This window comes from Aythya marila (assembly GCF_965140915.1).
Source record: "Aythya marila genome assembly, chromosome: 7".
Classification (NCBI taxonomy): Eukaryota; Metazoa; Chordata; class Aves; order Anseriformes; family Anatidae; genus Aythya; species Aythya marila.
This window is the reverse complement of record NC_139048.1, coordinates 604,554-627,467: the sequence shown is the minus strand read 5'-3', so window position 1 is coordinate 627,467 and position 22,914 is coordinate 604,554. Positions and strand designations below refer to the sequence as shown.

At 54.4% G+C, this 22,914-nt stretch overlaps 1 protein-coding gene across 2 annotated transcripts in view; it reads left to right on the top strand.

The window, feature by feature from the left end:
• Window positions 1–1,795: 1,795 nt before the first annotated feature.
• Window positions 1,796–22,914, top strand: part of PWWP2B (PWWP domain containing 2B) — a 44,253-nt gene continuing 23,134 nt past the window's right edge. The window contains exons 1-3 of one of the 2 annotated variants that reach the window (XM_082764321.1): window positions 1,796–2,065; window positions 5,212–6,859; window positions 16,434–16,963. In XM_082764321.1, coding sequence (XP_082620447.1) covers window positions 1,908–2,065; window positions 5,212–6,841 — 1,788 coding nt within the window. In that variant the 5' untranslated portion in view covers window positions 1,796–1,907 and the 3' untranslated portion in view covers window positions 6,842–6,859; window positions 16,434–16,963. Of the gene's footprint in view, window positions 2,066–5,211; window positions 6,860–16,433; window positions 16,964–22,914 lie in introns of those variants that run through there. The other variant, XM_082764322.1, reaches the window with a different exon arrangement.

Here is a 22,914-nt window from a genome sequence, read left to right as displayed (position 1 = left end):
AGTTTGATTTCTGTGCATAATCAGGTCACTGCACTCAAAATCAGTTTTGCCTCGAGAGCCTAAACTGGTTTGATTCACATTTGCATGAGGTCACTAGATAGTGACTGAGCTTCTGCAGGGTTTAAATGGCATTTACTCGACAGAGACCAACTAGCCAGCGGTGGGGCTTCCCATTTTGCTTTCTTTTCGCCTTTCTGTTCTGCCTACCTCCACGGAACCTGCTGAAATGATGATTTGGTCAGATTCAAAAAAGGAAGCTGTCTTAGAAATAAGTTTACTGAGGGCAGAGCAAGCACACATGTTCGATACGTTTCTTCCGAATGTGACAGTACGTTGTGTACTTATCCTGCATTCTAATCAAGCACGAAATCGAATTCATTAATGTTGTAGGGATATCACCTGTACTACATTTGGCAATGCCTTTCCCTAGTAAAGACTAGTGTTAGTAATAAACACCTTTTATAATGCACAGGGAATACAGAACAACTCCAAAATTGTTTCTTACTGCAAAGAGGAGCAGCAGTCCATGAAAAGGCAGTTCCTTCACAGCTCCTCACATGGTAGTAGAAACTTGTGCCTGCTGTCAGCCAGCTGCACCTGAACCTTTGAGTATGGGTTCCATGTCCTGAGGTGTCCTAGCAGTCACTAGGTAGAAAAATTGGAAATGTGCAAGTAGCTATAGTTGTGTAAACTGACAGGGTAAAGGCTGTGGATTTCATAGCCTCATTTTTACAGTGTTTGCACCAATTTATAGCACCCGCATTTTTAGAAAAAAAGGAAATCCTGATGTTATTCAAAGCATCTTTTGGCCTCAAAACCAGTGATGTAGTGCACATGAGGCACATTCCCCATACCATACATAACAGGGCAAACAAGCTCCACGCAGTGCGCCAAGTCTGTCCCTGTGCCAGGAAATCATGACACTGTTCTATAATTACCCTGCTGCGTAACGCCACGCACAGCCAAACGCAAACCCTGCGCTCCCAACATGGAGCTCATTCCTCAAGGTGGAGGTGCAGGAGCCGGGGATGACAACGTGACATTTAGGAGGGGACTTCTCAGGGGCTCCCCATGCCCCAAACCGTGGGCCCCGAGCGCTCCGGGGGCTGTGTGCTCGCGCTGGGGGCACAGCTCCGGGTGGATGTGGTTGCAGCTCAGGGTGGCTTGGTTGCCCTGCCTATTTCCATGGGGAATCTGCCCTTTGGTTTCCAAACATGCATTCAGGAGTCTTGACAGCCCTGACTGGCGGAGGAGCCCTATCTCCTGACTGAATTCTGCTGTCACAGTTCCTCCAGAAACAGGATTCCCCAGGGGAACTGCCAGCACTGCTGTGCGCAGCAGGGGCAGCGAGGGCTGGTTTTCATTAGGGGGAGGTGGGGGTTCTGGTGAACGGGAGAGCTTTTTGTAACTCCATGTGACTATGTGCCCATTCTCTATTTGTTTATTTTTAAATCCAAGGTTGCAGACCTGCAGACCAAGCTAGCACAACTACGCCAGCATCGCTTTACGGCCGCCACAGGAGAGCTTCCAGCGGGTTCCCTGGGACTGCAGACTAAGAATGTGCTTTCCAGTAGGAAGTTCTGAGAGCCTGGAGTTGCAGAAGCATGAAGTATTTCCTTCAGAAGATGGGAATGACAAAGATCTCCGTATTCCTGACTGCATTTAGCAACTTGTAGCCTCTAATGATGATAAACGCGCTCTAACTGGCCCCGCACTGTGTCTCCTCACAGCGCCCCTGTGGCGCCGCCCTGAGGCCCCTCACAGCCCCCTGAGGGGGGCAGAGCCCCGCCCCCGCCCCCAGCCCCGCCCCCGCACGTGCGCGCGGCCCCTCCCGCCCCTCCCCTGCCCGCCCCCGTGACGCGGGGCGCGGTGACGCCATCTTGCGGCGCGGCGCTGGGCCCGGCAGCATGGCGGAGGCGGCGGCCGAGGCGGAGCGGGCGGGGGCGCCGCGGGTGGGCGCGTGGCTGGCGGTGCGCGTGGAGCAGGCGCTGGGCGACACGCTGCTGGTCAGCCTCAGCTGCGGGCAGCGCCGCTTCGCAGGGGTGCTCATCGACTGCGACAGCAAGTACGGGGCGGCGGGGGGGGGTGTGGGGCGGGGGGGGGGGCACGGCTCCCCTCAGCGCTCCCCTCAGGGCTCCCCTCCCCGCGCTGGCCGTGCCGGTAGCGAGGCGCGGCGATCCTGGGGTAGCTCAACCCGTAGTGAGTTGTTTTTTTTTAATTATGCACCAGTATAGGTCTGAGGGCAGCGCCTTCCCTTCCACGGGGAGGCCGGGTTGGGGTAACGTAATCCGTAATCCGTAATCTGTAATCCGTGAGCCGCCTGCCCCGGGGTGGGGGTCACGGGCGGGCTGAGGGCTCGCCCAGCGCCAGCTCGGTGCCTGTGTGAGCGCCCTGCGCTGCTCTGCCCCTCACACGAGAGCCCTCGCATCATGGTCTCAGTTGGATGGCTCCTGGTGAGCAGAACCGACAGTGACTGCAAGCAGGTATCAGAAGCACGCGAGCTGCATCCAGGGGTGAACAAAAGGCAGGGGGCTGTGGGGAAGGCTGCTGGAACGAGTGGCTCTCCTTCAGGTAAAAGCACACCGCTGTTGGAAAGCAAAGCGTGCCAGACCAGGCACTTCTCGGTGTGCAGGAGGCGGAGGAGCAGCGAGGGGAAATCCTCCTGCAGAGCTGTGCCCGTACGAGAGGCAGCGTCGGGACAGGACCACGGGGCCTGGCCCCACAGCCGGGCTGGGGAAGCCTCGCACCTCCCCGGGCACCTCATGGCCACGGGACGGGCACTGCTGGGCACAGGGACTGAAAGCAGCCCGGGTGGCAGGGAGGCTGGCAGGAGGCTGGCAGGGGCAGGGTGTCTCGGGGCTGCTTCAGCCCTCAGAGCTGCCTCCAGCACGAACAAAAGGGGCCGGAGGCCGGCGCTGGGCAGCGGTGACACGCGGCCGCTGGGAGCAGGCTGCTGGCCACGGCACGGAGCTGGGGGCTCACAGCAAGGCCCCCTTCTGAGCACAGGCACCCACCCTGCCGCGAGAGGAGCTGCTGGCCTGGCCTCCGGGGCCAGCTGGGCTGGGGCAGCTTCCCGCAGGGCTGCGGGACCCCCGTGTGCTGCCCAGATGAGCTGCAGGTGGCGGGGGACACCAGGCTGCTGCTTCTCCTCCCCTCGGCTCCATGTGAGCCTGGAGCTGCCTGACCAAGAGGGGCTGGGGGCAGCCTGCTGCCAGCCCCCCGTGTCCTTCACAGAAAGTTGCCGTCCCTCAGCACCGCAGCTGCCCCCGGTGCCGTGCCCCCACCGGGCACCGGGTTGTGGGGAGGGAGCTGGGGCAGCCTGTGGGCAGCAGGCCCCAGCAGGGCTCAGGAGCAGGGGAGGCCGGGCTGGTGTCCACCTGCTGAGCAGAGGGGGTTCCTCTCGTGCTGTTCCCTGCTGCGGCTGAATTGGACAGATTTGTTGCACGAAATAACCAAAATTTGTAGCCAGAGCTTCGGCAGTGGGACCGCTCCCAGTTGTTTTATGGACTGTGCTGATATCTTTGGCTGCACAAAGTGTGCTCGCTTGGTTGTCGTCTGAAAGATACCTACGTTCTCGATTGTCTCTGTTTTAAAAGAGAAAAAATCTTACAACAAAATTATCTTCCAAACCTTGCCGTTTCAGCAGTTCAATCCCCTCGACTCTCTAGCAATCCAACGTGGAGCTCCCCGTCCGTTGGTCAGTCCGTGCTCCTGCTGTCTTGCTCTTCGAGTAATGGGAAGGGGCTTCTCATGTCAGGGTGCAGGTGACTCGCCTAACCTTTGTGTTTCAGCTGGAGAAGAGCAGTGACTTGGTGCCAGGATCAGATTAATGCCTCTGTTTAATTGATGTAAGCCTAGCCTTAAACTTCAGAGTCTTCACAGGAATGAGGTTGGTATGTGGCCATCGGTAACTGCTCTCTGCTGATGCTTCTGGGAAGGAGAGGTGTTCTTGTCCGTGCCTGGTGAGGGCAGGTGGTATTTTAGGTATTTTAGCATCTTTCTGCAGCAAAGCGATGCAGCCCGAGGCCAGGGCTGGGAAAGGTGCTGTCAGCCCCAGCACCTGGGTGGAGGGAGGAGGCCCCTCCTGCTCTGCAACCCAGTAACGCTGATTTTTAAAGTCAGGATGTGTGATTGGGGGTGCCTTAAACTCCTCTTCTCTGGGCAGTGGTTGCCAGTCTCCAGGCGGTCCCCCTGCTGTTTGAGGAGGGGTCCTTCCTGGGAATTACACAGAAATGACGGGAGGGTCGGTGGGGATCGTGGCAGCTGGAGCTAAAGCTGTCTCTGCTCCGTGGCCATGGCTCGTCCATCAGCGTTCCAGTCACGGGAGGTGCTGGGGCAGCTCGCTGCGGGTCTCTGCAAGGCCCAGCCAGTGAGCACTGCCCGTTTGGGGGCTGTTTCAGGGCAGGTGTGTGGTGAAGCGCTGCGCTAGCACAGCGTTTCTGATCGTCAGGCTAAGACCGTACGTTCCTGTGCAGAAGCCCGGAGACAAGAAGCGTGGCTATGAGCTCTGGTGTTTTGGAGGATTTGCTTATGGCAGGGTCTGGGCAAGATACGGTGCCTGGGCTTGGACAGCCCGTAATGGAACCGGGCACTGAGCAGCAGTGAGTGCAGCATCACGCTTAATCCTGCTCTTCGGAAGCAGCAGCGTGTTTCTTATTTTAACAACTGGTCAGGTGTGCAGAATACCTGGGGAGAACAGGACTGTGTACTGGTGAACCTGGGGCGTGAGGGTGTGGGATGTGCCACAAAACCAAGCTGTTGGGTTTTGAAGGAGAAGCTGAAAATCAGCCACAAAAGTGCAGTGTGGAGAAAGGAGCTTTAATAGCTGCCAGGGGGCTTGCTCAATCTGTATCACAGGCTGCCCTGTGGCTTTACCGGCCTGCTGATAAAATAAACTGCTTTGCCTGATAAAACTTCTTAGAGCAAAACTCCTTTTCTGTGTAAACGGTATGTGGAAAGAGACGTTGATCTCCACGCCTGGTCTGGCAGAGCAGCAGGACACCTTTCCTGAACTCAAACGCTGTGATTTCTTTCAGCAGCAGAATTGGTTGCCCTGCCCTAAAGGAGAAAAAGTTGCACTATTAGCATGTCGAAGTTTCGTGTGTTCTCGGGAGCTAGCACGCTTGTCACGCAGTCTGCCCCGAGAAGCATCTGTCAAACACCCTGACTCTTTGTCTCTTTCCCTCCCTGCCCTTCTCGCCCCGTTTTTAGGTCTGGGCTCTTCTGTCTTCCGTCCTCCCTCCCGAAGCAAGAGGAGCCTCCTGCCAGCGCCTGCGCTAACGGGGTTGCCGACGGCGGAGACGCTGCGCGGGGCGAGACGGAGCCGCAGCCCGGCGCTGGGAAGCCCCCCAGGGGCAGCGGGGATGAGCAAGTGCCCCCGCTCCTGCCCCCGCCCGGCAGCATCCCTCCCTACCCGCCCTACTTCGAGGGAGCTCCCTTTCCTCGCCCGCTGTGGCTGCGGCACACGTACCACCAGTGGGTGCCGCAGCCGCCGCCGCGGACTATAAAGAGGACGAGGAGGCGTTTGTCACGGAACAGAGACCCGGGAAGGCTCATCATGAGCACCATCAGGCTGCGGCCCAGGCAGGTGCTCTGTGAGAAGTGTAAAAACACCCTGAACCCCGAGGAGGAAAACACGGCGAGGCAGAACGCTAAAACGAGGAGGAAGCTGAACAGTCAGGACAAAGAGCAGAAAAAGCACAGTGACTCCGACTACGCGGAGAAAAGGAACAAGAGAGAAAAGAGAGAGGACGAGAAATTTTCTGGGGAGCTAGTGCACCGAACACCGGTCATAAAGATATCCTACAGTACTCCGCAAGGAAAAGGTGAGGTGGTAAAAATCCCTTCCCGGGTCCACGGCTCAGTCAAACCGTTCTGCCCGGAGCGAGTACCGCAGAACGGAGAGGAGGACCAAGAGGAGATCCCCGACTCTGAGCGATGTCAAGAAACCAAATGTTTAACGGACAAGTCGGCAGGCAGCCAGCTTGCTTCCATTCCAAAGCTGAAGCTGACGCGGCCGGTGCATTCCAGCGCGGATGTTCCACCTCCAAAGATAAGGCTGAAGCCCCATCGCATCAATGACGGTCAGAGCGTTTCAATTTATAAAGCAGAACTTATTGATGAGATAAACGTCCTCCAGAACAGCAGGGAGACCAACCCTGCCGCCTTTTACAACGAGGAATCCACAGAGAGGGGCTTAGCTGAGATCTCTTCAGGGAGTTCAGGAGAAGACGATGACTTCAAAAGGTTTCCCCAGGGCAAAGATGGACACGATAACCTGGCTTTCCTCATGAATTACCGGAAAAGAAAAGCAGACTCTTCTAGTTTATCGGTGTGTAGTAACGACAGTCTAGATGAATCCAAGTCCTCTAGTTCAGAAGTAACATCACCAGAAATGTGTGACTTTTTGCCTGGTGATGACGCGTCTGTCTCTTCATCTTCAAAAGATGAGCGTAAAATTGTGCCCCCCTTAACAGTTAGGCTGCATACCCAGAGCGTGTCTAAATGCGTCACCGAGGATGGAAGAACTGTTGCAGTGGGGGACATTGTTTGGGGTAAAATTCATGGATTTCCGTGGTGGCCGGCACGTGTTCTGGACATAAACCTTAGCCAGAAGGAAAACGGGGAGCCTTCATGGCGAGAAGCGAAAGTGTCATGGTTTGGTTCTCCAACGACTTCGTTCTTATCTGTTTCAAAACTCTCTCCTTTCTCTGAGTTTTTTAAACTGAGATTTAATCGCAAGAAGAAAGGGATGTATCGGAAAGCTATCACAGAAGCTGCGAAGGCAGTAGAGCATCTGACTCCAGAAATAAGAGATCTCTTAACACAGTTTGAAACATAACTTTGTCGCCAGTATCAGGTGAGTGCTTGCTGGACTAATGCTGCCCATGGAAAAAACCTCCTTGTGTTTTTTAACCAACGTTCCACTGTTTGCATTTATTTTTCCATTAAAAAAATGAGGTCGGCAGTTATTAAACTTAAAAGCCTGGGTGTGAGTTGGTGGTGGCAATTTCAGAGGTGATAAGAGCCGTTAGCTCCAAAACTTTGGGAGGGCCATGGGAACAGGAGCCCCGGGGCTCGGGGGGGCGCACGAAGCGATTGGCACTGTGAGGAAGCAAGCCTTACTGGTGTTGTAGTAATGTGTTAGAGCTGTTTGCAGTTAGGATGTGGTGAGTATCGATGATAATTCACTTGCGATAGGACTAATCCCGTGTGGTGGGAGGACTGACAGCCTCTAGGCCGTGTTTTGAACTGCCTGGTTCAAAGAACTGGAACGTCTTGGGGTTGAGATGACACGTGCCGTATGTGGGTGCTGGTACCAAGCAGTTACCACAACAGTTACGTGCTCTTGGAGGCCCTTTGCCCCCCTTGCATTTACTGCTCCCCCGTGGTGCTTAGTTGTGAGGGAGGCTTTATCTGACTGATCAGCATGCCAGCCTGTAAGCTGCCTCTGTGGGGGAATGCTGCTCGCAGCAGTTGTGTGGCTCCTGTCTGAAATGGTGGGGACTGGCCTGGATCATCAAACGCAGCACTTCTGGTCCTCACGTGCAGCCTCTGTGAGGACAGAAAGCGGGAGCTGATTCCTTCTAACGCCTCCATAGTTTGCTGTTACTGGTTGCAGGCACAGAGTGGGATGGGACTCCTGGTCAATAAAATAAATCTGCCCAGGGTGGAAATGTGGTGCCTGTAGAAGCAGGACGTGCTGTGACTGGGAATGGGGCCACCACGCGTAACCTTAGCTGATGCTGCACACTGTGCTGCCCTCAGTGAGGTCCCCGGGGAAAATACCATCAGCTTGAGAAAGATCCAGAATTGTTTTGTTGCCTTCCAGCTGTTGGTATCTAGATAAAGCCTCATCTGTGATACTGTTAAACCAGGCAATGCACTAACTTGTTATCTGAAAACCATAGCTAATTAGGAAGAGTCTCGTTGTCAGAGCTCTAGCTTCATGTAGTGTCCTGGGGAGGGTTTTTATCAGTTCACTGTGCTGTGCCATAAGCTTTTCCCTAAGTTTTCTCTCTCATGCCAGAAGGGCTGTGCACACGCCAGAGCTGCTCCTGCCATTGACTCTTTCACTGCTCTGTATGGGAGCAGGCAGTGGGGCTGTGATGGCCACTGCTCTCCTAATCCTGTCGGGGGGAAGGACTTTCTGTACCCTCTGCCGTGGGGCTTCGCTGTTTGCTTGAGAGGGATGAAGGACTCGCTTCGATGGCGTTATTCCATCCCAGCAAGCTTGGCCTGAGCACGCAGTGAGAGTGTGGCACGTGCCTCTGCTGGGCTCACGGGGCTGGACAGCTGGGCGCTCGGGCAAGTACGAGTGTATGGCTGCAGCAGCATTTAAGCTTCATCCTTGATCCTGCCTCTTCAAATGCTGCTTAACTCCGGCTAAAGGCTTTATTTTATTGAGAGTGTTTGGACTGGGCCCAAATTCGTATTAGCTAGATCAGGAGTATAAATAAACCCGATGCCCCGAATGTGCTGTCCTTGCCAGCCAAAGAAAAATGGTCACAACCCACGGCTCCTTCCTGAACTGCGACTGGAAGGAGCAGCAGAGCTTTGTCCTCTGAGCTGACCCCGCTGGGTTTCTGCCTGCAGTGGGGCCGTGTCAGCAGGGGGATGTTGTGGCTGCTGCTGGCAGCTTTCTGCCCGGGTAGAGCTTTGCTGCTGCCGTGCCACTGCTGGCTGCTGGGGAGGACAAGGGGCAGGGTGAGGCGGCACCTGATGCTTCAGAGCAGGTTGGCCGTGCCCGTCAGTCCGTGCAGAGTGGGAACCTTGGGACTTTTTTTGCTCCTTTTGGCCGCAGCCTGGAGGTTGAAATGAGGATGCTTCCCGGTGACGTGTTAGTCTAAGGCAAACACTGCCCCTTCCTGCCAGCGGGACCGCCGCCGACGTGATGCTAGCGGTGGTGCAGGGTGAGAGGTGACAAGCGAGGCCCCGAGGAGGAAAGGAAGCACTTGCTCCAGAGGAGACCTGGCTTACGGCAGGCACAGCAGGAGGGATAGGACAGGTCTGTAAAGGGAGGGGAAGAAGGTGATGTGTGAGGGAACGGAGGGTTGGGCCAGGGCTGGGCCAGACCCTGCCTTCCCTCTGTGCTCTGCAGCCAGACCTCCCCGTGCACCCGGCTGTCCAGGTACATTTCATGTGTATTGCTGCTTCCTCGGCCTCCTTCCTGGGCTTGCTGAGCGGGGTTTTCTGCCGTGCTCGTGTCTGAGTGCCAGCCCGGTCTGCCTGCCTGGAAATCACACGGTAATTGGATAAACAACTGCCTGCACTCAGAAGAAAACTAGAAAAGCAGAACAGAGCCACTTCCCACCTCCCGCATGTGTCACGTTTACTCAGTTTTCCTGTTAGACCAGCGAGCCCGGTGTCTCGGTACGTCACTGCCTGGCAGCTCATTGTTTTGGGGCCTTGCCCTGTACCTGTGCTGTGCTGTCGGGAGGACTGGATGGTGCTGCTTCCCTCGGGTGTTCTGGGGTCAAACTGAGACGTTCCTACCGGCTGCTAATCGACTGCTCTTCCCTGAAGGGCGTAACTTAAGTTTTTGCTGACGTTTGCAATTTCTTAGTCCCAGGACTAGGGCATTGGACATTTGAGCAACAATTAAATGTTCCCAAGAGCAGGCATCTGGCTGGCACTATTGCACCTTGACACTGTAAAATCTGCTGTGCTGCCACCTCAGCAGCAGCTGCGCGAGGAGGGCCGGTCCTTGTGAGCAGACAAGGAGCAGGAGTGCAGGAGATGCGTCCTGCACCTGCACTGCTCCTGGTCCTCGTGGGCATGGCAGAGCTTTGTGGCTGCTGGCACCTTGTGCATCTTCTGTCCTCCGGCACAGGGTGCTGCTCTGCAGAGTGCGTGGGGTAACCACTGGGAAAATGACCAAACAATCCAGGTACATCTGTGAATGCCTATGGACCTGGAAGGGACTGGATTTTACAAACAACATTTGTTTGGGGTTGGAAAAGCTGGTGTGATCATTTTGTGTTTTATTATTCTGTTTTTATTATTCAGCATGCTTTATTGAAAGCCTGTCGCTAGCTGGCTGGTAAAACAAGGTTTCCAGGAGATCAGCAGGCAGAGCAGCAGCCTGTCAAAGTCACATTCAGAAGACACAATGTGTGTTTGGAGTACAGCCAGCAGAAAAATGCCCACTGAGCTCGTTGTCATGCTGCCCTGTAGCTTCTGCCTCGTGCTTCTGCCTCGTATCCCCTGTACAGAGCCCCTGTGCATGGCTGCCCCAGGCCTGGCGCTGCCAGTGCTGCAAGAGACACTTTTGGCTGGTGGCTGAACGTGGCTGAGCCCCTGCCTGCTGTCAGTGCTGGGAGCTGGGCTGCTCCTGGCGAGCCTCGCACCTCGCAGCCCTGCTGTGGGCTCTGGGTATGGGGTGGCTCGGGTACAACCAGCCGGGGTGACAAGGCCGTGCTCAGCGTGCCAGCGTCCAGCCGGGACCTGGCCGTGCCGCTGTGTGCTTCCCCTGCTGCCCCGTCCCACGGGCACCTCCCCAGGGCAGCCTCCTCCTCAGGAGGGGAACGGGGCACACGCTGCCTCCAGATCCCGGCCTTTTGCGGGAGGCTGTGGACAGATGCACCTCGAGGCCCCAACACACTGTCCGGAGTGCTGCTGGTGTGCGTGGTCTCTTCTCTGGAAGAGTTTTCCTGACGCTTTGTGGGACGGGGGCTGCCCGATGGTGTGGAGCAGAGGCTGAGCAGAGGCATGGTGCTGGCGTGTGGCTGAGCAGGGAGCGGGTGCGAAGCCTCCCGCAGCAGCTGAGGTGGCCTCGTGGTGCCTGGGAGGCCTCCCTGAGCCGCGGCGATGCCGTTCCTCCCAAATGGTGCTGCGGGCGGTCTCGCACCTCCCCTGGCTCTCGCAGCACCCTGCCCCGTGTCGCTGTGATGCCGTCTCTGGACGTGGCTGGGCCCTTCCCTAACCCGTCTGGGCTGCGGCACTCATCTCCGGAGGGGCAGCTGTCAGAGAAGCCTCCTGAGACGGGGCGGTGCTGCCCGCTGGGTGCCCGGGGCATGCTCCTCAGCAGGCCCGGCTGCAGGACCAGCGTCAGGAGCCAGTCCAGGTGTGCTTTGGTGCTCCAGCCTGGCCGTGTGCCCTGTACCTGGTGCTCTCCGAGAGCAGGAACGCCTCCTGTGCTGCCTCCTGGGCTGTTGTTTGCTTCCTGTTCCCTTTCATGACGCTTTCTGTTTACTTTGATGATACCTCCATATTTAAACTTGCAGCTGCGTAATCGTCCAGTTCCTTGAGCTCCTGGTGGCTCTTCAGTCGTCCAGCTCAGTGATGCACGAACCCCAGCTCCTTTCTGGCTTTACAAGCAGCCCCGCTGCCGTAGCAAGGCGCTGAGCGTGGTGGCCGGGGAGCTGCGGCATGCTGCCCTGTAGGCAGAGGAGGAGCAGGGCAGGAGAGCCGAGCTGTGCCCCCCCAACTGCCCCCCAGGAAGCCCAACAGGGGCTGGGGCACTGGGCTGCCGCGGGGGGCTTGCTCTCCGGCCCTCCCTTCCTTGTTATAAAGCTCTTCACAAAAATCGCCTGTCGAATTTGGTACGTGCCTCTGTTGGAAACAGCTTTACAGCGCGTATCTTCGTTTGCTTTTTCAGGCTGGAAAGCCCTTTATTCTCCCCCTCCCTTCCCCCCAGCCCCCAGGCTGTGGCTGTGAAACCATTAAACTTTAAAATACCGGCTTCTTGAAGGTTTTAATTTTACTGCTATTAGCTTAATAGACCCTCGGTATCTGTGCGTTCAGCCATTCATCAAGCGAGGCGCAGTGCTGCGCCGTGCGGCAGAAATCAGCGCCTGCTGCCCGCCTGCTATATATAGCGAGCTCTAATGCAGGGTCTGGAACGCTGGGTTATGACTTCACCTTCAAAGATGTTCGGGGCTTTGTATGTGCATGCAGCCAGATCTGCTTGCCAGCAGTTTATGAAGCAACATAAATCATTCCCTTTTTCCTTTTACCCCTTCCTGGCTGCTCTGCCAGGGGCACAGAGGTTATGGAATTTGGTGTGGAGCTGTGGCGATTGCTGCGATAGCCGGAGCTTTAAACCACCCACCTGGTCATGTGAAATATTTCAGCCCAGAAGATGAATGCCTGAAATTTTTCTTGGCCAGGTTTCTAAATGGCTCAGTCAACTCAAAGCAAGCATCCGACGTAATTACTGTTTCTCGGCCTTCCTTCAAGCAGCTCGCAGTCAGCGTCTGCGCACGGCAACGCAGGGCAGGAGAACAAGTCCGGAGCAGCCCGCGCTGCGCCCTCGTGCACCCGGCGCCGGGTGCCTGGAGCTGCTCGCCTGGCACTGTCCTGCTGGCTCTGTGCTCCTCAGGGCTCTGTACAGTTGTGGCCGCTGCCTTTGGAGACCTCTCAGCCCGTGCTGCTTCTCCTGCTCGTGGTATCTGCTGGCCCCTTCCCTCCACTCCCGCGGGCCTGTTTTTTGGAAATGCCAGCGGGCCATACATCGAGCTATTTGTAACTGCACGCAGGCTGCGCGGATGCCCGGGAATGCGATCTGCTTACGTGAGCTGTAACTTCAGCTGCCAAAGGAGCTTTGTATAAACCCGAGGGCTTAGCAGCTCTCCCTGGGAGAACAACAAGCTGTTCCCCCGTGCTGCAGGGACCTCCGTGCCCGGCTGAAGCTGCAGGCGGCCGCTTGTTGCAGCAGCAGAGCGTGCGGGCCAGGCGGCCGGTGAGCTGTGCAGGGGGCTGGGTGCCCTCCTGCCCGGCTGCTCCGCACCCAGCTGCTGCACGGGCTGGGCCTGCCAGGGGCACGGGGCAGCCGGCACCTCCAGCAGAGCACGTGGGGAAGGCAGGGCCTGCAGAGCCCCGTCCCCAGCTCTGGGAGGGAGGGAGAGCCTGTCTGTGCAGCAGAGCTGCATCTGGGTGAGCAGCCTGGAAACTCACCTCTTAGAGAACCCACCGATAGCGCAGCTTCCTGGGAGAAGTAAAAGTGACGTGTGTGGAGCCTTTCCTGAGTGCCATTTATTTACTTTGGCTTGAACTCAGAGCTGCAGCGGGGCTTCCCTCTTGCAGTGAGCACGGCAAGGCTGGCTGGGACCCTGGGCCCGGGGCTTAATGGCTCTGGGAGTGGGCAGCGGGGGTGAAGCCCTTGCAGAGGTGGCCTTCCTGCTGCTCCGGGCAAGGTGCAGGAGTTTGTCCTGTGCCTGCTGTAGTTACACAGATGTGAAAGCTTTTAAACGTTGAAAAACGTGCAACATTGTTTTTCAGCCTTGATCCATGTTTCTGTTGGTGTTCGTTGTGTTTTTTTTCCTGGAAGTACCCAGCGCTGAGATCAGGATCGGTGTGAAAGGGAGCAGTGCGTGGGCTGAGGAACGGTTTCTCTTAAGTTCTCCCTAAAAATGCCGTAGAAGCGGCATGCCTGTATCCTGCAGGCTAGACAAAGATGAGTTGGTGCCTGGTTTATTGGTTTTAGTCTGCTTGATGGATCTGTTCCGTTCTGTACATGCCGTTAGAGAACACGTGGGCTTTGCATTAGCTGGTTTATGGGCTCCTGCACATCCTGAGGTTGCGTACATCTGAGGCAGCGATGCCAGTGATGTGTCTGATGCCCGAGTTCCTGGCGAGCTTGTCCTCCTCACCCCTGCAGTCCCTCCACCCCCAGCCCCTACCCCGCAGCCAGCTGCAAAGCTCCTCGCTCCCCGGGGCAGGGGCGGCGCGGGGTCCCGCTGCACACGAAGGGGGCGTCCTGCAGCCCGGGGTGCTTGGGTCCCTGCAGGCATGGCGTGGGCCCCAGCTCCGTGCATGGCCCCAGCTCCACACGGGTGAGCACACCTCGTCTCGTGCCTCGTCTCACCAGAGGGCCATAAATTGTCCCCAGCACCTTGTGCCGAAGCCTTTCCCACACTGAGTCTGCTGGCTGCCTTGCATTAGTTATACCATCATCTCTTTGGCTGCTGGTACGTGTGTCTCTGGAAGAGAAGAGCAGGGTATTTTTTTAATGAAGGCTTTTTTTCATTAAGTTGATTAATTTCTGAAGGAATGAATGCTTTTAACCAACGTACCAGGTCCTGTTTGATCTGCATTGGATTTTTGCTGTTGTAGGATCAAACAAACTTGTTTTCTTTATAAAAACACATTTCCTGTGTGCTGTCTGCAGTTGAAGAAATGAATTGTAGCAAAATTACTGGTTTAATTTCCTTTATGAGTGATGACTTGCTTTGTTTTGATTCAGGCCAATAATGCCAGCTCCTTCTTCACGCGGAAGGCAGCCCTTCCTAAAAGCAGAAGGCCCTAAACCTGGTGCTGGCTCTTCGCAGAGGTGCTGGGCGGTGGGTTTGGTCCTGGAGCAGCCGCCTGCCGGCCCGCTGGAGCCAGCTGAGCCCTGGTGCCCACGGTGTTTCAGGAGGCAGGGCTGCTGGCTGCGAGGCTGCGGCAAGCACCGGGCCTCTTTGCCCTGCTGCCACGAGAGAGGCTCTGCGGGACGGCCGGGGCTGTGCTGCTGGGCAGGGCCCTCTGCGGGGGGAGCACCTCGGCTCCATCCCGTGGGACTTCGGCACGGCGTTCCCCGAGGCCAGCAGCCCTCGCGGTGCGGTGCCCAGCACGCTGTGCTTCCCGGGGGTGGGGGATCGGGGTGTCCCCGTGCGGGGGCAGGCTGCAGGGTGCCTGCGCTTGGTGACCGGAGGTGCTGAGCCTGCCGAGCAGGGCTGCCGGCAGAGCTGTGGTCAGGGTCCCCACACGCAGACAAAGTTGGGATGCATTAGTCTCAATTCAATTTTGAATAAAATCAATTTGAATTAAAAAGATAAATCAGCTGCCGGGGAGCTGAGCCCCTGGGGGCTGCTTGGCACCGGGCTTCTCTCCTCCAGATACTGCTGGTGTCAGCACAGGGAGAGACTGGCCTGGGGGCTTGCTGCCTCCTGCCCAGTGGAGTGTAGATGTTCTGCTCAGGCAAAGTCTGTCTCTGAAGGGTCAGCTTTTTGCAAAAAGCACTTGAGGAATATCCTACTAAGTCCTGAGATCTCTCTAAAAGTTTTTGGAAGATAATAAATGTGCACACGAGTTAGTTGTGTGCTCTTAAAAATCTCAGAAGGCCAGTGGATAGCTTACCTTGCAAAGGTAAGTATGCGTTTATACTCTGTTAACTGTGGGTACTAGGGCCTGGACACATCCCAGTCTCTTCAGAGCAGGATAATTCTGCTGAACACTGAGTTTGTGGATTTAAGGATCGCAGTCCTCTAAAATACAGCTGTTAGGACAGGTGTTCGTGGTGCTCTTAAATGTGTAGACAATACTGAAAATGGTTCGACACGTGTTGGGACTCCTCAGACTTCTGAACTGTGTCAAACTGAACTGCATTTGAAGCATGGTGCAGTGATGCTTCTGCGATCGAGAAGTACAGGTGTCGATCCCGGTGCCACCTCTCACGTCTATCACTGAGTTGTTCCGTGCATCTCCTGTCCTGGAGGACAGCCGGGTGCTGCCTTTGGACTTCCCCTCCTGATCTGACTCGCGGGGCTGCTGCCGGTACCCGCGGCGTGCAGGGCTGTGTGTAAGGCACCGTGCAGCAGGGTGCAGACGGGGACTTCTCTCACGGGAAGCTTTTTCCTGTGGCAGGTGCACCCCCCTCCAGCAGATGTTTTTGGAAGCCTGTCACCTGCCCTTGCTCTCAGTGGCTGGTGGTCAGTGGGAAGGCCAAATGACCAGAGTGCCACGTGCCAAGCGTGAAGTAAACTTCATTGCCTTTTGGTAGCTTTCTGTTGGAGTGTATTGCTTTGCATTTCTGAATTCAGAAAGAGCATCTCCCTTGCCGTTGCTGCCCAAAGACTGCCCAGATGCGGTCCTGTGTGCTTGGTTCCAGCCCCTCTGGGTGGCCGGGTGGCAGGGGAGCCGCGGCATCGTCCTGCTGTGTGGTGCTGCCGTGGCTCTGCTGTCCTGTGGAGCCCCATGGGGAGTGAGGGCATGCGAGGGGCAGCAGGGACGTCTCACCGCTGGAGTCAGGTGCAAGGTTTGGCTGCTGTGCCTCTTCACCTGGAGCATGGTTTGGGCAGCAGTCCATGTCTTGAGCAGCTGCAGGTACTTAGAAAAGCTTCTGTAAGGCTTGCTCTTGGGAGGGAAATAATCCTATTTTATAGATTGAGTTTGAAAAGCGGAGGCAGGACTGAGCAGATGCTCTTCACGTGGCACTCTATAGAGGGACTTGTGGCAGATTAGCCTACGGTACCCACCTGTAGAGACTAAAAGGTCTTCAAGGCAGAGAGCAAAGACCTTTATTATACTGAAACTCATATCACATCTCCCTTGGAGAAAATGCCCACTTTTTCTTTAGATCTGCTAACGTGACGAGTTTCTTCCCAAGCCGTAGGCGCTGTCCTGCCGTGGCAGCAGCAGCGTGCCAGGCTCCGCTTAGCCGGAGCACGCCTCGCCACTGCGCTCGGCTCTGTGCGCCTGCAGTAACCTCTCCCTCTTTCACTTTCTTCAAGGTAACAGAAGATAAGAGCACAGCTGTTCTCCTAGAGTGTCACGAAGTCTGTAAACATCCTGACTTGCTCCCCAGGAGAATCTGGAGGTTGCCACGCGCAGACAGGAGGACGGGTTTCCTTGTCAGATTGCTCTGCTTTCCATCGTGAAAGGTGACAGGCACCGGGACGTGGAGCTAGGCGGCTCTTCTGGCGTGAGGCTGGCAGGAAAGTCTTAAGGATCCCTTAACCTAAGATGAGAATTTGACAAGTCATACGGCAATGAAGTAGGAGAACAGCAAAAACCACAACTTGGAATGTATTTATTACCTAAAAGTTAGCTATTCTTGATAAAACCCCCAAAATTATTGCTGCTGCTTTATTTTCCTTACAGATTTCACAAACTTGTTAATTTTAAAGCTACCAAACTTTTACTCAATACTGTATTCTGAGAAATGTAATTGGAGCAGGACATGCAATAGAATGGAATCATTGTAGTGTCTTAAGTACAATGGACTCACTTTTGTGTCTATTAAAACTTGGAAAATGTGCAACACGGAACAATGTGGCTGTCATTGCATATATTAAAGCTTTCTAATGTTGTTTATTGCAGAGCTGAGAGAATCAGCGTTTTGAAGTACACGAACAAGCAGCCAGCTGGTAACTTGGGTGGTTGTGTGTCCTAAATGTGTGCTTTCTAAAGTCACCTGAAACAGCAGGCAGGACAGCCTTGATTTGCTTGTGCTGTGTGTGCAGAGGTGGGTGGTTAGCCTGATGGCACCGAGTGGAGAATGAACTCTTGTGTCTACAACATCTAGTCAGTGAGTGGAAATTAAGGCCTCTTGAACACATGCTGCTGGATAGAAGGAATCCTCATCCTCACATATTACCAGAAATGACAGTCAGTCTTTAAAGAAAAAACAAAAACAAACAAACAAAGAAAGCAGCTTATAGCTTCTGTGTGTCTAACTTAGAATAGAAATTGTTTACAAACTAAAGTGAACTGTGGCCAAGCTTTTGAAACAATCACTCAATTTCTTCTTATTTTTGAAAAGTATCACTTAATTTCTTTGGATTTCTCTGGCAGTAGTCTCACTTTCCTCTAGATTCCCCCAGTGTCAGAATTCACGATAATCTATTGCTTGCAGTGCTGGGGAGAAGAGTTCAGAATTGCCCCTGGTAGGTAAAATGTTGTCTGCATGTGCTGGAAGATTAACTTCAAGCTAAAGGAGCATTGCACAGATTCCGCTTCCTGTTTGTTCTTAATCTGTTGCAGCAAACACTGATTAACTATTGTTGAATTCAAAGAACACAGAAGCTCGTATTTCCTGACTCATGCTTGTTCATGATGCGGTCTTCTGAACATCAGCAAGAGAGGTCAGAACTTCCCTTTTCTGTGTAACAACAACAAAGTTTAACAAGAAAAGGTAAACACCAGAAAAACAAACCACCTTTTTCTCAGTCTCAATAAGAGCACACAGCCAGTCAAAGTTGTTTGCTTTAAAACAGTTGGAAGACTAGTAAAAAAAAACACACACAAAAACCAAAAAAAACCATGCAAACTGAAGTGCATTACTAAAAGAGGACATCTGTCTCCCAAGATGAATTTTGGCCATCCCTGCAAACAAATAATTTTCCTGTTTTCCAAAAATAGATGTAAAAAGACTGCAGTGTATAGAGAAGGGATGTGTTCCTGCACCTTGTGTAAAGCCTTTGTGAAGTAGTTGTTTACCTGGGCATCCGCTGTGCCCATCCCCAAAGCAGTCTGCTTTGGCAGAGATGCTCTTGTGCAGTGAGTGCTCCCGCTCATGGAGAAAACAGCTTTGCCTTTCTCAGCTCCTGTCTGTCTGTCTTCAGAAATTCCGTGTGTTTTTTTTTTGTGTGTGTGTGTTTTTTTGTTTGTTTGTTTGTTTGTTTTCCTAGCATCTTCTTGAGCTAGGCTTAGGGTTAACTGATGGCTATGTGAGGTAGTTTCTGTATTTTATACTCACAGAGCTCTTCCTTGTACAAAGCCCCTGCCAAAACGTCGCGGAGCTTTTTGGCTGTAACGTTGCAGCAGTTAGCTGAAGGGAGTTACAAGTGGCCTTCTGTTCATTAAAAAGAAGGTCAAAATGAAAATAAGCAAAGCCCCCTGCTCCACGAAAAGTGCCTGTCTGTTCCCTGGTGACGGGCTGCTGCTGCCCCTCTTCCTGAGCAGGAAGGCTGCTCAGTGGCTGGCGTGGCCAAGATCAGCAGGTGAGTACTTGCTGCTTCCATGAGAAGGCGAGCAGATGGCACTCAGTCTCATGGGCAGGCAGAAACATCCACGAGCCGGGTGTTGGAGTCTCTGCTGGGTACGAGAGAGTTACAAGTCTTTGTGCCTGGTGCCAGTGTTTTTCTCTAGCTCGTGTCAGTGCTGCAAGCGACAGGAGGCAGGTCGGGAAGGTAAGATCAAGCCGTGTCCCTTCCCTGTTGCTGGCTGTAGTCCTCAGGGTAGGGTAATTTCAGAGGGGACGGCCCAATGGAGGTTTTCTGTGATCGTTGGGCTCTGTGGTGAGACCTCTGGTGCATGTAACCTCTGCCAGGTGTTACTCAGTGGAAACTGCCCGTCCTGTGCTGCAGCTGTGGTTATCACTGCCAAACGAGGGGGCTCAGGGCAGCAGCTGTGCCCCACAGGGCTGGTGGGGGAGTGCCCGGTGTCACAGGCCAGAAACCCTCCCAGTCTTCCCCTAAAGCTCACTGTGTCCTGCTGCTGCCCCGTCACCAGGGCACGCTTCACGTCTCGCAGAGGGCAGCAGCCTCCTTGCACCTGAGCGTGTGACATTCCTGAGATCGCTGGGCCCTTTGGAGAGCAAACACTTCGCTACCTGGTACTGTGTGCAAGCGGAGAGGTAAAGGAAAAAGGTTGGTTTGAGCCCTCACTGGTCCTTTGCCAGCAGCAGGGACAGAACTGGTTTGGTGCCCTTTCCTGCGGGGGGAAGGGGAGGCGCTGGGGCCATTGTCCCCGGGGGACTGGGAGGTTGCATCTGGTGGCCCTTTTTTTTCTTTCCTTTTTACCCTGGGGACAGCCAGGTGGCCTGACACCTGACACGTGTCTGTGTTAACACCAGCTTAAAGGATGGAGCAGATGAGTGAACCAGCACTGCAGGTGAGTCACCAGGTTGTTGATCACTTTGCTAAGAACTGCTGCAGAGATTTTCAATAAAGACAAAGGAAATAGTGCTTAGGGGGCATGCGAGTGGACTGAATGTTAGCATACTGCTCTTAATCAGCGGCTCAGTTCTACAAGAGGGTTTACACACCAGCCGTAGACAATATCCCAATAAAAGGCACAACTTCGGACCTGCGTATGGGAATTGAAGAGGCTGGCTCGCTTTGCCTCACTGAAAAGATTATTCTTCAGTTTTGGCAAGGCTTAAAGTGAAAATCCAGCAGCAAATTGCCTCTTTTGCCTTGGCCATTATGCAGATAAATGACAAGAATTTCTCAGCAAATGTAGAAGCATAAGCCAGGAGCACACTGACATTTCATTTCTTATCTGACTTTAAAAAGTTTCTGTAGAAGTTTCTAATTGTCATTTTTAATAACAGAAAGTTTCAAATGGTTTATTCAAGTCTTTTATTCCACCAAAGTAAAAGCTCCATTAGGCTAAAAGCTAAGTGGAAATTCTTCCAGGGTAGCAAGCTGTCCTTCGTATTGTGTGCAAATTGGTTTTGTGCTGCCCTTTGAACACCACTGCCCAGTTCCTGTGCTCTGTGACGTTCAACTTCTGTGCAATTCCTGAGGCTTCCCTTCGTGCACTTCTAGAACTTGTACGTGGCTCGAGGAAATGGTGGGCTTTTTTCGGTCCATCTCAGTTCTTGTTACACTAAAGGCTTTTTATAGTCTCCTCTGCTCCACACTGTGGTTTTGGAGGTTTCCTCCTGAACACTACAGCTGTGCTTCAGCTCGAACAGCTGATTTCCTGAATGTGAGCCCTGCAGATTTAAGCTTTTCTTTTCTTTTTTTTTCCTAATATTTTATTCTGACTTGAACAAACACTAAACTTACCAGTATTTATTTTTTTTTTTTTTGTAATAAGGTGTTTTGCTAATATTCTGAATCTGTAGATCGCAGCTATATGTGCATAATCTACGTTCCTTTTATTTAGCCTCATGTCTAATGCATCTTGAGAAGTTTTTCAGGTCTTGAGAGTTTCCTTGACACCCTTGGTATAGAAGGCTCACTCTCAGCTCGCCCTGCCTGGTAGGATTCACACCTTGTCAAGGGGAAGCTTCATGCTTTGTAGGACTGGAGAGTGAGTTTGGTTATTTTCTGTTCAAAACCAGCATTTTCTACCAAATTTTTTACCCTAGCTTCTCTGGCTTACACACAGTTACTTCTAATAGGCCTAGTAGGTGGCCTGACCTAATAGCTTCTGGTGCTTTGTGAGCTGTAGGGTGACTCAGAAAATCAGCAGGTGAGGGCCGGGGACTGCAGAGATGCTGATTTGGGAAGGGAGTGCTGGTTTAGAAAATGGCAGCGTACATCTGTGCATTCTGCCTTGGTCTCCCCAGCAGCTGGCCTGCTTAATTACCTAGGGTCGTGCTACCTCCTTTGGCAAGGAACTGGAACGGAACGGGTCTGTCACCCACTTGAACCCACTGCTGGACACCCTGTGCCTCGTGTCCCCGTACCTGCGGCCGTGCTTTGGGGTGGCAGTGCCCGGCAGCAGGGTGCCCTGCAGCTGGGTTAGCTGACAGGAAGGGAATTTGGCTGAGCTCATGTCCGAGTTGTAGCATGTCATGGGGCACTACGTAGGTAACTTGTATATTCCAACAAAGCCGTCACAGCAGCTTACAGAGTAAAAAGCCATGTGTTTTCAGTTCCGCTGGGGATCCTAAGCTGTAGATGGGACTCAGCCGGTTGCCTGCCTGGCTCGTGGCTGGCTTACTGCCAGTTCGATGTGGTGAGGCCTTTGTGCCTTGCACCTTGCCCTGCCCTGCCCTGCTGCCGGCTCCGGCTGGGAGGCTGCGGGCTGGCGATGGCTGGCGAGCACAGGGCCGCAGGGGAGGCGGCGTGGGCTCTGCTCAGGCATCTCCCTGCCAGGCCATGACCGGGGGCACCGAGAGCCCGGCCCCGCTGCCACCAGGGCAGCCGAGCGCCTGGCCCAAGGCCTGGGCAGCGGGGTGGCCGCAGCCATCACGGAGCGCCCTGCGGATGGGGCCGTGCTGCTGTCCCGCTGCGTGCGCCCGGCCGTGGGGCTGGGAACCAGGCTGCCTACAGGAAAAAAACATGCCAGCCCTTTCTGTAGCATAAACTGCTCAATTCCTCGGGCTGTTGGGTGACCTGGAGTAAGCATTTTGCATAGTCTGACTGTGAAATCCAGCTTTTTTGTGATGTAGTATTAAATAGGGGAAAAGAAATTTTAAAGTGAATGGGGTGAAAATCTGTTTCGCAAACAGCTCTGCCTTTGTCATTCATGACAGACCTGATGAGACCGCTTTCAGGAAGAGGATTTTGCACAGTTGATTTGTGCAGCATTCCTTAAGGTCCTCGTTTCTGAGCATTTCTCCTCACTTTTTCTCACTAAGAGAAAACTTCCTCCCCGCTTCTTAAACAAAGCAGAATTACAGCCACCCAGCTTTGCCCATCACGCCCCAGCTGGCTGCTTGTGATTCCGCTTTTGGTGCTTGGATAAATGTCACCTTCCTCCTCACCCTGCATCTCCATGGTACAGGGCCTCGTCCCGGCAGCGCCATGGGCGTGGGTACCTCAGAGGGTGAAAGGCAGAGCGTGGGTGCGATCTTTTTTTGTGAAATTAGGCTTTTGTTGGTATCTCACCCACAATTCTCAAACACTGCCCTAGCGCACTTGCTTAGCGCAACAGAGGGTTCAGAGGGCTGCAGGCAGGTGAGGTGTTCTGCGGACTGTGCTGGCTGCTGCCCGTGGGCAGCTGGAGCAGGAGGGTGCTGTGGGGCCAGGGAGGCCCCAGCTCCGGGGCTGCTGCGCTCCCCAAGGAGGGACCCACCGGCAGGGCAGGGGCTGCAGGCAGTGCCGGTGCTGCCGTCCTTCACCCTCACGTCTGGAGGGGGCTCAGCCAGCAGGCCGCTTGCCTGCACATGGCGGCCCCGGGGATGTGCCCAGGCCTCTGAGACGCGCCCTTCGCCACCGCTGGTGTGGGACCAGGCTGCCCGAGCTGCTGGGGGGACAAAGCAACCCCAGCTGGGGGGGGCTGGTGCTGAGGGGGCTGCTGGAAGTGCGGAACGAGCCCGTGGGGTCAGGCCTTGGTGAAAATCAGCACCAGAGCTCCAGTCGTGGCTAGCCTGGTAGGGCAGCACCGCATTTGTCCTTGCTAGTTTGGTTTAGTCGCTCCTGGCACCGGTCTTGTTCTTGTGGGGTTTTCTACCACTCCCTCGGGGAAAAAAATACAACTATCTTTATGGCTGAATTCACTGCACTTCAGCAATAGTTGTTTCGTGTTTATATATCCTGCTGGCTCGGCTGCAGCCTCAAAACAGAAACCCTTTCTGGGGCTGCAGCTTCT